This window comes from Tenrec ecaudatus, chromosome 8 (genome assembly GCF_050624435.1).
Source record: "Tenrec ecaudatus isolate mTenEca1 chromosome 8, mTenEca1.hap1, whole genome shotgun sequence".
In the NCBI taxonomy this organism is placed as follows: domain Eukaryota; kingdom Metazoa; phylum Chordata; class Mammalia; order Afrosoricida; family Tenrecidae; genus Tenrec; species Tenrec ecaudatus.
This window is the reverse complement of record NC_134537.1, coordinates 104,043,357-104,057,675: the sequence shown is the minus strand read 5'-3', so window position 1 is coordinate 104,057,675 and position 14,319 is coordinate 104,043,357. Positions and strand designations below refer to the sequence as shown.

The following is a 14,319-nucleotide window of genomic DNA, read 5'->3' as shown; positions in this document are numbered from 1 at the left end:
CCACTCAACGTTTCCAAGTTCCCTCAACAGTTACATGGCCTTCCCCACACCTGGACTACAGGCCAAAGCGATGAACAAATGTCTAATACAGCTCATTGGCCAACAGCGTAAATGAGAAAATGACCTGTGCCACCTGCCTATTAGGCCAGGCCTTTTGATCTGTTAGCTCATCTCTACTAATGAATACCTCTGAATGTGCAGCACTGCTGACAGGAGACATTGGTTGCCTCTGTTAGAGAAAACATTAAGAGTAAAATTCAGAAGCAAGTGAATGCATGTATTTCTGTGCTTGTTATTCATCGAGAGTTTTTGACTTGTTAAAAGCTAGTTTAATGTATTTATACAATTTATAAAGATGTAACTGATGCTGGAGCTCTGCTCTTTACTGGGAACATATTTCATGTTATCGTAAGCGCTGAAGAAAATTAAATCAATAAATCTACAACCCGTAATTTGAGCGACTCAATTTGAAGAAAAATACATTGTCATGGAGGGAGGCGGAAATCTTTTACTTGAGGAAACCTTGTAAACAACTGTCTCGGCTCTACTAGCCCATGCTTTAAGGTGACAGCAGGGGTTGCATTTGTACGGTACAATTATCAGAGTGTTGTCATGACACCTCAAAAGAAGCAAAGGCCAGGGCCCCGTCTTTTTTAACGAAGCATATGCTCAAGTGGAAAGCAATGCAAATGAAGCTCTTTCTGCACTGTCTCTGCGTGTCCTTATTCCTGACAAGGAGGTGTTGCTGATTAGCAGTGGAGACTGGGCTTGGGGAAGCTGAGTGAATTTTTCCTCAGCCTGCCATTGATGCTCTCCGTGGCCACTGGCAAGCCAATTAACCTCAGCGAGCTTCACCCGGCCATGTGGGAAAGGTTAATAGTGCAGCTTGTTCGCCAGCTGCCCGAAGCCTTCCATGAAGGGCACTACACCGAGAGACGGCATTGCTGTGTGACCAAAGGCATTGCATTTTTTAATGATATGTTTGGTTGGATAGGTTATAGATTTTGTTGCGGTTGAATGTTGCCCATTCTCCCTAGTTACAACTAAAAAGACTAATAGGTGATCTCACTCTTATCATCTTCTAGAGTCCCCGAGAGGGTTAAGGGTATGGCAGAGGTTACAGATTAGTGATGCATTCTTTAGTTCATTAAAACAATAACAACAAGAACAATGCAGAAGCATCTCAACAGCATAAGAGCGGTGGATGGCAATTTATTAGACTGAGTGTTTCATTAGATGTAATCTGATAATGCAGGCAAAGTCTCATGAAAGGATGAGGTTCTTTTTCTCTGTTTCTTTCCCCTGGTCCCCCAATAGCTCTTTTATGCTGCATGTAAACTTGGAGCATTAGAAATCATTTTCTAAGAAGATTTGCTTCAAAATGGCTTCTGAATATTTGGAAAAATTATTAACATTTTTACTCTCGAATCCTAAAACAAATGCCCTTTTTCCCTAGTATATGTATCTAGCTTGTGGAGTTAAGCTCACTGTTTTATTGTATTTGTTCTATTGGAAAATATCAATAATACGAGCCCTAGCCCCAGTGTCATATATCTCACTTCTTTACAGATTTACGGAAAAATTTTGAGCAAGATCCACAAGGAAGAGAGGTTCCCATTGAAGGCATGATTGTCCTGCACTGCCGGCCCCCAGAGGGAGTTCCTGCTGCCGAGGTAAGACAAGCCGTTGGGAGCAAACATGATGGTCTACGTCGCATCCTAAGGGAGAAGGAGGTGTCCGCTATGTCTAATGTAAAGTCACAAAGAGACTTTATCAGGCTTCTTCCCATCTGGGCCTCGGTTAAGAAAGGTGGTGACAAAATTGGGAATGGAAAAAAAAAAGGAAAACAACAACAAAGCTAGCAAGGCAACTAGGGTCCCACCTGCTGCTTTGTTCACACTCTTGCTTCCATTGCCCCCGATCTTGTTGATGGGAGCACCTGGAGCTCTCTGATGTGCGCTGTGGCCCATGGGTCACACCTGCACTTTACGGGCAGCATCGTCGCATAAATGAGTGCACAGGGAAGGAAGTCCTTAGTCCTAAGTTTCACTAGAGTTTGCATTCACTCTTCATTTAACAGATTTTCTCGGATTAGCTAGTATGTTTTTCAGGCACTGTGCTGGCATTAGGAATATGTAAGTTCTCAGATCTGTTTGTCCTCCTTCCCAGCGAAGCATCTGGAGTTTGATTTTTGCTCATCTGTTGGCTTTTAGCACTTCTACCGTATTATTCTAATTGTCATGGATAACGCATTCTATTCATAGGAACCAAATCCAACCAGTCACTGGCGTCAAGTCAATTCTGTTTCTTGGTGAGTTGGGAGGGAAGAGCAGCCCTGCCTGTGTGGCCTATTGGGACGCTCACTCGTCACAGGCGTAGAAAGCCTCCTCTTTCTCCCAAGGGGTCCTTCAATCTCTTAGAGCATGCTGGTGATAGACTGGTCATGACATTGATAGCATGACCTTGAGAGAAACGCAAGCGCACAGATAAAGCAAAACTGAGAGGGCCAAGACAAGTTTCATAGAGTGATCATGGAACTCTCTATTTTGACGTAGGGTTAGCAGTAATTAGGCCAGCTGTTACTCTTCCATGGGAAGCTCGGAAGGCATCTTTAGTGCGATTATTTATTCACTGCTGAGCTTTGATGGACAAAACCGGGAGCCTATGCTCTTATTTGAGTAAACCTTGCTATAGGATCTTATACTCGGGAGACCAAGGAGCAGAGAAAACAGAGGAGAAGGAAAGAGCGCGCACACTTACACATTTAGACAGAAACCACTGAAAGTGCAAACGGTTCACCGAAATGAAGCAAATGGACCTGAAAATGAAAGTGAGCGCTCCATGCATGATATGAAATGATTAGAAAGGAAAATGCTTATTTTTAGACTTTTATTTAACGTGGACACGAAGTTATTTGATCTTATCGTGCTTGCAGCTTGTTTCCGACAAGGAGTGTGCTGGACTTTCCAAAGCAGAGTGGGAGGGAGCAGGAGTTTGTCAATCTCATCTGTGACATCTGGGAGTCTAACTGAGGTGTCAGCAGTTCATTACAATCCCTGCCTGTCTCTCAACATTCAATTGACTGAGATTTTGTGCATCACAATATTCAGTATGTGTGACATTTTGTGAAAAAAGTACCTGGTGCATCCATGTGTGCTTCTGAGTCTGCTGGGCCACTGTTGTCCACCTGGGCAGCAGGAGAGAGGAGTGACGTGGCAAAAAAGGCTATGCTTTTTGTTAGATTTATACCTGTGGAAACCTGAAGTTTTTTAGATGTCTACATGTCAATTTTCATAATCGAGTAAGAACTTAGATACTACAGAACACAGCTATTGAAGAGACGTAGGAATTGATGCTCCGATCCATTGCCGACCAAAGGTCTCTTGTCCATTCCCAGGCCATCTTTATTCCAAGTTCTCCACGGGGCTCCCCAGAGCATTTGGAGTAAAACCGTCCTTTTGATACCTTACGTGGCCCAACATAATCATCCTGCTTTTACCTCTCCCTTCATGCTTTGCTTCTCTCTATTAGGCATGTTCTTAACCACAGGGTGTTTGCATGTGATGGGCTATCGGCGGGAATCGTCTTTCCCATTATTTACATTACTGCTTTATTCCCTCAGGACTTGTTCAAACATCCACTGTTCAGGGAAGTTTTTTTTCTAGACACTCTATTGAAAATGTCTGTTCCTCATTCCACATCTATACTTCCTAGCGTCTCTATCTACTTGTCCCTAATACTGAATTAAATACTGTGGTTCCTGTGTATGTTTTCTGTATGGGAATATTAGCAGTTCAGTGGTTTGAACTCAGCAGTAGCTTTTTTGGTAATTTTGCTCATTTTCCTATGCCCATAACATAAAATAGTGTCCTTCCCATTGTCAGTAAAAAATAAATAATATGTATTGAATATGAATGGAAACTTATATTCCTGATAGGGTTGACCAATAGTTGATGTTCTACCAGTACGGATTCCAGAAAAGAAAAAAAAATAGTAAGTCCATAAAACTTTTTTTTCCTAGATTCCAGCATGAAAATGAATAAAATTCTCTCAATTGCCTCTTTGAAATTATGTATTAAAAAGAAAGAATGAAGGAGGTTATGTTAGACAGGGTTCTATAGAAAAACACAACCAGGGCACTAATAATTTTATATATTTATATTTATATAGATAGATGGATAGATAACACAAGAAACAAAGTTAATTAATCTATAAAGCAGCACAAGTGGCTCAGTGCAACTCACTCCTGTGAGACAGCTAATATACTGACAGTTCTTCAAGTCTTGATGGCTGCTGGTAGTCCTCTGCAGAGTAATTCAGGCTATCCGGGCACAGGTCACCAACAGTCAGTCAGATGATAGGGTCCAACAGTCCCCAGCTCAAGAGATGTATGCTCCATCAGCATGGCAAAGCAGGTCTTGAAGGAACCTCAAATTACAGGGATACAGTCCATGGGTTAGGTCTCCCACAGGTAGTGTAGCTTACAAAGCGAGGCACAGACCAAGCAAGGCAGCAGCCGCACACTGGTCCGATGATCAAAGAGCAAGAGATCAGAAAGGAGAGACTCGCCTTGTTGGCCATGTTGGCACAACAAACCTATCTGTCACAGAGGTAAAAGGATATGCAATGGTAAAGTAATGGCCAAAAGAAAAAATCAGAGTTCTCTAAGTGGAGATGGAAGTGTGCACATGTGCACAAGCACACACACATGCTAAAGCGTCTCTCCAGAGAACGCAGGGGATTTTGAGAGTCTTCTCAGCTGTCATGGGTGAAATCTCTGTGGAGAAAGGACTGCTGCTATCGGGGTGGTTAGGTGCAATGGAGGCTGTCCTTAGCGACCCTATGGACAGCAGGGGGAAACAACTGCATGGCCCTGGCCATCCTCACACTTGTTCCTCTGCCTGAGCCCACTGATGCAGCCACGGTGTCACTCCATCTTGTCAAGGGCCCTCTTTTTTGCCACATCATTCCCATTCCCAAGCCTGATGTCTTTCTCCAGAGACTGGTGTCTCCTCACAGTGTGTCCGAAGAATGAAAGCCAAAGTCCTGCCATCATTGCCTCTAAGGAACACCCTGGCCTTAGTTTTCCTATAAAGATCAGTTTGTTCTTTCTATCAGTCTATGGTACTTTCAATGTTCCTCTCCAGAGCCACAATTAGAACGCATTTATTTTCGATGGACCTCCCTGTTCAATGTCCGACTTTCACCTGCATATCAGGTAAATGAAAATACCTTTCTCCTCAAAGTGACATCCTTGCTTTACAGTCCTCTAAAGAGGTCTTGTGCCATAGGCTTACTTAATTCAATACATCTTTTGATAGATTGACTGCTGTTTTCATGGGCACTGACTGTGGATCGAAGTAAGAGAAAACCTTGGCAACTTGAACCTTTTCTCCACTTACCGTGATGTGATCTCTTGGTCCAGTTGGGAAGATTTTGGTCTGACATTCAGTTGTAATCCATCCTGAAAGTTCAAGTCCTTGAACGCCATCATCAAGGGCTTCAAGTCCTCCTCACTTAATGCAAGCAAGGTTGTGTCATCTGCATAGTGCAGGTTAAGAAGCCTTCCTCCAATCCTGATGCTGCACTCTTCTTCATATAATCCAGCTGCTTTCATGCTCTGCTTGGCATGTAGACTGAAAAATTATGATGAGAGGATACAACCCTGTCACACACCTTTCCTGATTTTAAACTGTGCAGTGTGCCCTTGTTCTGTTTGCAAAACTGCCTCTTGGTCCGTGTCCAAATTCTTCATTAGCACAATTTAGTGTTCTAGAATTCACATTCTCAAGATTGTTACAGTTTAATACGATTCACATAGTTGAGTGTCTTGGTATAGTCAATGAAACATAAATAAATATATTTCTGGTATTGTTTGCTTCCATCTGATATCAGCAGGGATATCCCTTGTTCCACATCCTCTTCTGAATTCAGCCTGAACTTCTGGCAGTTCCTTGTCAATGCACTGCTAAAACCGTTGCTGGACGGTCTTAAGCAACATTTTACTTGTGTGCGATAATAATCATACTATTCTATAGCTAGAGCATTCTGTTGAGTCACCTTTCTTTGGAAAGGTGTATGGATCTCTTCCAGGCAGTTGGCCAAATAGCTGTCTTCCAAAATTTCTGACATAGAAGAGCAAGTGCTTCCAGTGTTTCCTTAGCTTTCTGAAATATTTCAATGGTTATTCCTTCAATTCTTGGAGTCTTGTTTTTGCCTCATGTATGCAGTGCAGTTTGAACTTCTTCCTTCAGCATCATTGGGTTTTTTGCTCGTTTGCTACCTCCTGAAAGAGTGGCCTGTTGGCTAGTTCTTTTTGGTACAGCAACTCTTTCAGAATCAAAATTCAATGCTTGATTTTTTTTCTTGAGTTCATTCAGTTTCAGATATGCTAGGCATGTTCGTTGCTTTGGGTTTTCTAATACCAGGTATGGGTACATTTCCTTATAATATTTGGCTTTGTCTTCTCGAATTGTCCTTTGAAATGTCCTATTCAGCTCCTTTCTTCATCCTTTCTTCTATTTGCTTTAGCTACTCTGCAATTAAGAGCAAGTTTCAGAGTGTCTTCTGACATCCAATTTTATCTTTTATATCTTTCCAGTCTTTTTAATGACTTTTTTCTTTCATCAGGAATGATGGTCTTGTCCTCCCACTGCTTATCAGGTTGTCTGTCATGATGTTCAAGACATCAAATCTGTTCTTGGGATGTTCTTGGAATTTAGGTGGGATAGACTTAAAGGTCATACATTGGCTCCTGTGTTTTAATTTTCTTCCAATTAATCATGGATTTACATATGGCCAATTGATGGTCTGTTCCACAGTCAGCTCCTGGTCTGGTTTTAGTTGCTGATATTGAGTTTCATGTCTTCCCACAGATGTAGTCATTTGATTTCTGTGAATTCCATCTGGAGAAGTCCTTTTGTGTGGTGAGAAAGGATGTTTGCTATGAACAAGTCGTTGATTTTGTAAAATTCTATCATTGGTTCTCCAGCTCCATTTCTATCACAGATTCCATATTTTCCAATTACTGCTCCTTTTTTTCAACTTTAATCTTCTTATCACCCATAACTATTAATGCATCTTGATTGCTTGTTTGCTCAATTTCTGACTGAAGTCATTGGTAAAATTCTTTAATTTCTTCCTCACTAGCTTTTGTGGTTTGTTCATAAATTTTAGTAGTTGTATTGATTGGATTTCCTTTATGGTGGATAGATATAATCTGATCACAGTTTGCATTGTACTTCATGAGGGACTTAGCAAAATTCTTTCTGACAGTGAATTCCTCACTGTGTTTTCTGGGTGGACTAGAGAAACAAATCCAGAGAGACTCGTGTATACGAAAGAGCTTTATATAAAGAGCAATTGTACATGAAGAAAACTTCCCAGGCCAGTCCAGATCAAACCCTTAAATTTGATATTAGTCCACATGTCCGATACCAATCTATGAAGTCCTCTTCAGACTCAATAAACACATGCAATGATGCTGAATGCAGGAAGATCACAGGCCAGTGGGTGGGAAGTCTTGTGGATCCAGTGGCACTGTAAGCACCTCAGCCCTGGTAGTGGCCTCTACGTGGCTCCTCCTGCTCAGGGCACCAGCATAGCACCATGTGTGGTGTCAGCTGCAATGTCTCCCAGGGAGTCAACATGTATCCTACCTCCAACGAGCTGTTTATCTCCTTAGCACCTTAAAATGAGGTCATAAAACTGTGACCTCAAATTGACAACAGATTATGTAACACCACACTTACCCTTTCTCTTGCTTGTGTTATTTCCAGAGTAGTAAATATGATTTTCTGATTCAAAATGGTCAATACCAATCCATTTCAGCTCACTAATGACTAGGATATTAATCTTCATGCATTCAATTTCATTTGTGACCACTTCCAACTTCCCAAAATTCACACTTTGCACACTCCAAGTACCAATCAGAAAAATTTGGCAGCTATTTCTCTTTATCTTGACTTGTTCCTCATCAGCAAGGGGTTTCCTGGAATCACATCACCATGGTAGACTGCCCTCCAAGAAACCATCTTCTCTTCTGTCACATTGTGAGAGAGAGCCCTCTGATCCGAGTGGCCCGTATGCCTGCAGTATGTCCAACTATGTTCTGCTTCCCTTGTTTAAGCTTTTGGGATTTGAAAATATTTGGAAGCTATGCATAAGGTTTTCAGGGGTTTCTTCCTTGGAAGTGGGGGAACCCAGTCCTTCTTCACAGAAAGGGCTACTCTGGAGGAATTCAGCAGCTCCCTATGTGTTCTACCACATGGGAAAGTTTTGATCTTAGGCTAAATCTTCAGCCCTTAGCCTTTTGCATACCCTGGAACCTTCACATTTTCAACCACCTACTCAGGAAACAAATTACCTCTGCTGATTATTGCAGTCCATTTTCTTCACATGCTACTGATAGCTCTTTTCTGCTATAACAGCAATGGGAAGAGATTTGAAAAGGCTTCACTCACAGGCAAATTTTAGTGAGAGTGTGTTTTGGGAGAATTGTTGACAAGGGAGGAAGGGGCGCAACGCATCCATCAGAAGGCATGTAAATTTTGGTTGGTTGTTCGCGTGTGCTTGTTTTGGGGGACCAGGGACCTTCCTTCCACCAAATGGTAACATTGTAATATTCACTCCCTATGCTTCCTTTGATATTATATCACTCTTTTATTTCAATCATGTATATTTCATTAGGAATAAATTTCACAGTCAGGCTATCTGAAATGAAATAAAAGTGCATTCAAGGAGCAGCTGGGTTTGTAGGTTGTTTTCAAATAGAAATTTTGAGCCAGGGGAGGCAAAAGTTTTTTCCCTACAGTTTGTATTATAGCTGAAGAGTGTGTCAGCTACCATTTGGGTTAAATTAGCTATTGCAGGATGCTAAAAAACATTTATAACATCAGCCTAATGCAGAAATTCATCATCATTTCCAAACATTTTCATTATTTTAGAATTTCACTTGGTCGTGAGTTGGATACTATTTGTTCACAAATGTGTATGGCTATTTTACTCTTAACAGTGAATTGCTAACTCAGTAATTGTTACCAGCAACATCTGTGTTTTTGATGAAGTGAGACAAGGAAGTTGAAGGAGCGAAGAGCAAATATTTTTGAGGAAAAATGATATGCTTTTCATCAACCACAATTGTGTTATTGGGGTCTCTCGGTGTAGAGATGTCTGCAAAAGCCTCCCATCTGGTGTTCTGGTTACCAGGGCTATTATTGGGGTTACTGACTCTATTGGGGTTACTGACTCTACAGTGAATCCCTTACCATTCGGGCCTTGTCACCATGACAGTGATTGAGAACTGTGCTTAGTATTGATCAGTTATATAATTGTCACTGTCAAATATTTTAGCAGCCAGACTTTAACTATACATGCCACTTTCCACCCTCTTCACTGTACCTTTTTAATATCTTCCTGTTCACCTTCAATGAAACCCATGGGGCCAAACCTGGAAGAGGATTGGCTGGCAGGGCTCATGGTAGAATGAGAAATCTTCTACTTTGCACAGTGATTTAATATATATATATATAATATTATATTATATATAAAATAAAATTCAGTGAATACATTTGGAATCATAGTGACTTTATATGACAAGATAGAACTGCCCCACTGGGTTTTCAAGACCTGTACCTCTTATGATAAAAGGAAGTCATGTCTTTCTCCCATGGAGTGCCTGGTGGTTTTGAACTGCTAACCTTGAAATTAGCAGTCCATCAGGTAACCACTCTGCCACTAGTGCTGCTTCTTTTTTTCTGTAAGATGGATACAACTGAATTCTCTTAGAAAGAGAAAACTCTCGTGGGAAGTAACTCACAGAAAAGGCATTATGCTTGCTGAAGCAGAGGGTCAGTGCAAACACAGGCACTCTCTATGAGATGGGATTGCACAATAGCTGCAACCATAGCTCAAGCTTGCCAACAATTATGAGGCTTGTGCAGGACCAGGCAATGTTTTATTCTTCATGAGTTATTGCTAACAGTGGCAAGTTACGACACCATAATGCTACTAGAAAAAGCTACCACTCTGGAATGCCCCCTTGTACCGGGCACTGGGTTAAGTGGTTTTTCTCTATGCCATTTCATTTAATTTGTACATAAATATTACAAAATGCTAGGAAGCAATAGATGTTATCATCCCCATCTTATAGAATTATGCCCAAGCTCTCAGAGAGCTAAAATCACTAAAGGTAGACTCATTTCCAGGCCAATCTAATTTTAAAGCTCAAACTTTCTGTAATAGCTTAAGTATTTTTTCTTTTCTTCTTTTTCTTTTTAATGAGTGTCCCTAAGAACCATGGAGATGCACCGGGTAACCATTGACTGCTAACAGAATGATGATCATGATCACAAGCCTTCAAACACAGTAAACCAGGATTGCAAGGTGTTTGGTTCTACACTGGCAATATTGGTGATTGTACCCCTCTGTGCCTTGTTTTATACACCCACAAATTTGTATATGGGCAGCACATGCAAATTTGTGTATTCATATTCCTACTAATACACTTATATTTGTACATATATACAGCCACATGTTCTTAGGCGGTGAGTTGATTCTGACTGATAGCAAACACTGTGCACAAGAGAATAAAGCACGCCACATTCTGCATTACACTCCTACTCGTTGCTATGTGCGAACCCATTGCTGAAGCCATTGTGTCAATTAATCTCATTAATCGTATTAAAGGTCTGTCTTTTATTTTGCTGCTCCTCTACTGTGCATGATGTCTTTCTCCAGGGATTGATCCCCCTTGATTACATACCCAAAGTACATCAAACAAAGTTTCGCAACCTTGACGCTTCTCTTCTTCTTCTTTTAAAAATCATTTTATTGGGGGCTCATACAACTCTTATCACAATCCATACATCCATCCATTGTGTCAAGCACATTTGCACATTTGTTGCCATCATCATTCTCAAAACATTTTCATTCTACTTGAGCCCTTGGTATCAGCTCCTCATTCCCCCTCCCTCACGAACCCTCGATAATTTATAATTTATTATTTTGTCATATTGTATACTGTCCAATGTCTCACTTCACCCACTTTTCTGTTTCCCATCCCCCAGTTTGGAGGTTATATGTAGATCCTTTTGATTGGTTTCCCCTTTCTACCCAACCTTTCCTCCAGCTTCTTGGTATTGCCACTCTCACCACTGGTCCTGAAGGAATCATCTGTCCTGGATTCCCTGTGTTTCCAGTTCCTATTTGTACCAGTGTACATCCTCTGGTGTACCCAGATTTCTAAGGTAGAATTGGGATCATGATAGTGAGGGAGGAGGAAACATTTAGGAACTAGAGGAGAGTTGTATGTTTCATCGTTGCTACATTGCACCCTGACTGACCCATCTCTTCCCCATGACCCTTCTGTAAGGGGATGTCCAGTTGCCTACAGATGGGCTTTGGGTCCCTACTCAGCACTCCCCCTCATTCACTATGATACGATTTTTGGTGCTTTGATGCCTGATTCTTGATCCCATCGATAACTCATGATCATACAGGCTGGTATCCTTCTACCATGTGGGCTTTGTTGCTTCTGAGCTAGATAGCCACTTGTTTATGTTCAAGCCTTTAAGACCCCAGCTGCTATATCTTTTGATAGTCAGGCACCATCGGCTTTCTTCACCACATTTACTTATGCACCCATTTGTCTTCAGTGATTATGTCAGGAAGATGAGCAACATGGAATGCCAGTTTAATAGAACAAAGTGTTCTTGCATTGAGGGAGTACTTGAGTATAGGCCTAATGTCCATTTGCTACCTTAATACTAAACCTATAAATTATATGCACATAGATCTACTTCTCTGTCATCATATATACATATATTTACATATGCACGTGCCTTTATTTAGACCTCTATAAATGCCCTTTGCCTCCTAGTTCTTTCCTCTATTTCCTTTTATTTTCCTCTTGTCCCACTATCATGCTCAGCCTTCATTTGCATTTCAGTAATTCTTCTCAGTTACATTGCCCTTGCTCAAGCCATACCAGGCCTCTTATACCCTCCTCACCACCAATTTAGATCACTTGTTTTTCCCTTTCCCCTGACTTGGTTAACATTACTTCCATGTCCCCCTGGAACAGTCGGTCCCGTTGTATTCTCCTCCAGATTGTTTATCCCGCCTGTCTTATCTAGATAGACCTGCAGAGATAATAATATGCACAAAAACAAGACAGAGCAAAACAAAGCAACAAATGAAAACAAAACAAAACAACAACACTAAACCAATGAGGAACGTTATGGCTTCACTTCTGCCAAGACAGATTAGTTTATTTTTCTGGTAGTTTATTATATGTTCTTCACCAACATAATTTAAAGATATAATCCAACATCATAATTCTTCCTCAGTCTTCTTATATATTGTCTAACTTTCACATGTACTTGAAAATACCATGGTGTAGAACAGGCATACCTTAGTCCTCAGAGTGACATTTTTGTGTTCTATACTTTACGGACAACTTTTGTAGCAGATTTGCCCAATGTAATTTACATACATGCCTCTTCCTATATAAAGACAAGCAAACATCCCAATGTAACAGCTCATGGTTCTTGCTGCTACTCTTGCAAAATCGTGTATAGTGTTGACATTTTCATCATGCTAAGTCTCTAATTCTTGTGCATGGAAGGTTTTCCATCTCTTTCTCTTTTTTAAAACTTCCTGATTTGACTCTCAGGGAAGGATGCCCTCCTCCCCAACCCCACCCATCAAATAGTCTGGGAATTAGATTGAAACTGAAAAAATCGTTCTTGCAATAATTAACTTGTCTGCAGCCTTAAGAAGAAGGAAGAGGCTGCTAAGACCAGCCCACCTCACTATGTGCTTCCCCTGATTTCTCTCTCTTCCAGCAACTGTCTCTTGTCTTTCCGTTTAAGCCCATCAAAGGACAAACACACCAAAACATATTATTTCACCTCTTACGGCTTATGACACAAAGGCAATACATGCTTAGTGATAGAGGCGGAGGGCCGTAAATGTTTTGTCCATCTTATTTATCACTGCTGAGGAGTCTTTTGAATGCTATTATTGTTACTAAAGCCATCTTTTGAAAAATGTTATATAAGTACGTGTATTCCCAACAAACTCTTTAAACACTGGTTTGGTAAAATAAGAGGTCGCATACACTTTTCCCCAAACACTTCAAGTGTGATTCCATATCTCAAGCTATTTTAAACTCCATGGTCTCATCCACTAGCATGGCGGTATTAGAATAGGCTCGTCACTATATTTACTTTTAACCTTAACCTTGGGAAAATTTCAACTAAAGATAGCAACTTCAGTGTTTGACACTTGTTTAGCTGAAACTAATTTGTTCTTTTTAAGACAATTCATTATCCCACCCTGCACTTTTTTATGCTTCCCAATTAAATGGAAAATCTATCTTTCATAAAAGTTGGAAATTATGTCCAATGAAAAACCGACATTTTAATGGTTTTCCACAGATTAAAATTGTAGAGTTCTCAATAAATCCTGATTTACTGATGTTGGCTGTAAAATGGTTATTGCTGTTAATAAAGCCGGTAAATCTTAACAGGTTATATTTGCTTTGGACAATAAAACCTGCCATAAAGGCTTAGTGGCTAAGGCTAATTCTGCTCACATCAAGGTAAACAGCCTACTCAAAATAATTCAATGTCTTCAAGAATTAAGGCCCCAAAGCTAAGCAAACCGACAGTTTCTAGCCTGGAACCATTACATGCCAAGGCATTATTCTTGTTTGATCTTCCCAAGAAGTCAAGCCTTTGCTGGAATTGGAAAACTCAATAAGGTCAAGAACCGTAGTCAATGCAGTATGGCTAAGGAGAAGGCTCGCCCTTCCCATTGTCAGTACCCAAACCAGGTTGTCATTGAGTGGCCATTGGAGTGGAATATAAGAAGTGTAGGTTCCGAAGCTGAGTGGCGAATATATTTTCTGTGTGATAGAGTCACCAAGCACTTCAAAAGTGAGAAACAAAAGTGAGGAAGGGGGAAAGAGGTGATCTTTTGTCCTCCAAATGCCAATCTACAAACCAAGAGATTCGTTTTGTTTGTTTTCTATTGTTTAATTAGCCTGATTGAACTTAGTACATTTCGTAGATATCTGGGTATTTTTTCTAATGTTTGTTACTTGCTTAAGGCATCTCACCTCCTTAAGGTTCAAAACTACCAAAGGGAAAATACCCTTACTGTCCTAGCTTTCTTTGCCGTCGAGTTCCACCAATCAGGTCTAATCACACAACACAGATTTGCGGAGTGAGTACTGTAAGGTAGTGTTTAGGTGGACATCTTCTGCAACAGAAGATGGAGATTATGAGGGCTTAAGGGGACCCGGGAAAACTGATA

The 14,319-nt window shown here is 40.8% G+C and overlaps 1 protein-coding gene across 8 annotated transcripts in view; it reads left to right on the top strand.

The window, feature by feature from the left end:
• UNC5D (unc-5 netrin receptor D) overlaps positions 1 to 14,319 on the top strand; it is a 697,582-nt gene that overhangs the window by 412,675 nt on the left and 270,588 nt on the right. For all 8 annotated transcript variants that reach the window (XM_075555759.1, XM_075555757.1, XM_075555758.1 and 5 more), the window contains exon 4: positions 1,570 to 1,673. In XM_075555759.1, the coding sequence (XP_075411874.1) occupies positions 1,570 to 1,673 (104 nt within the window). The remainder of the gene's footprint in view (positions 1 to 1,569; positions 1,674 to 14,319) is intronic.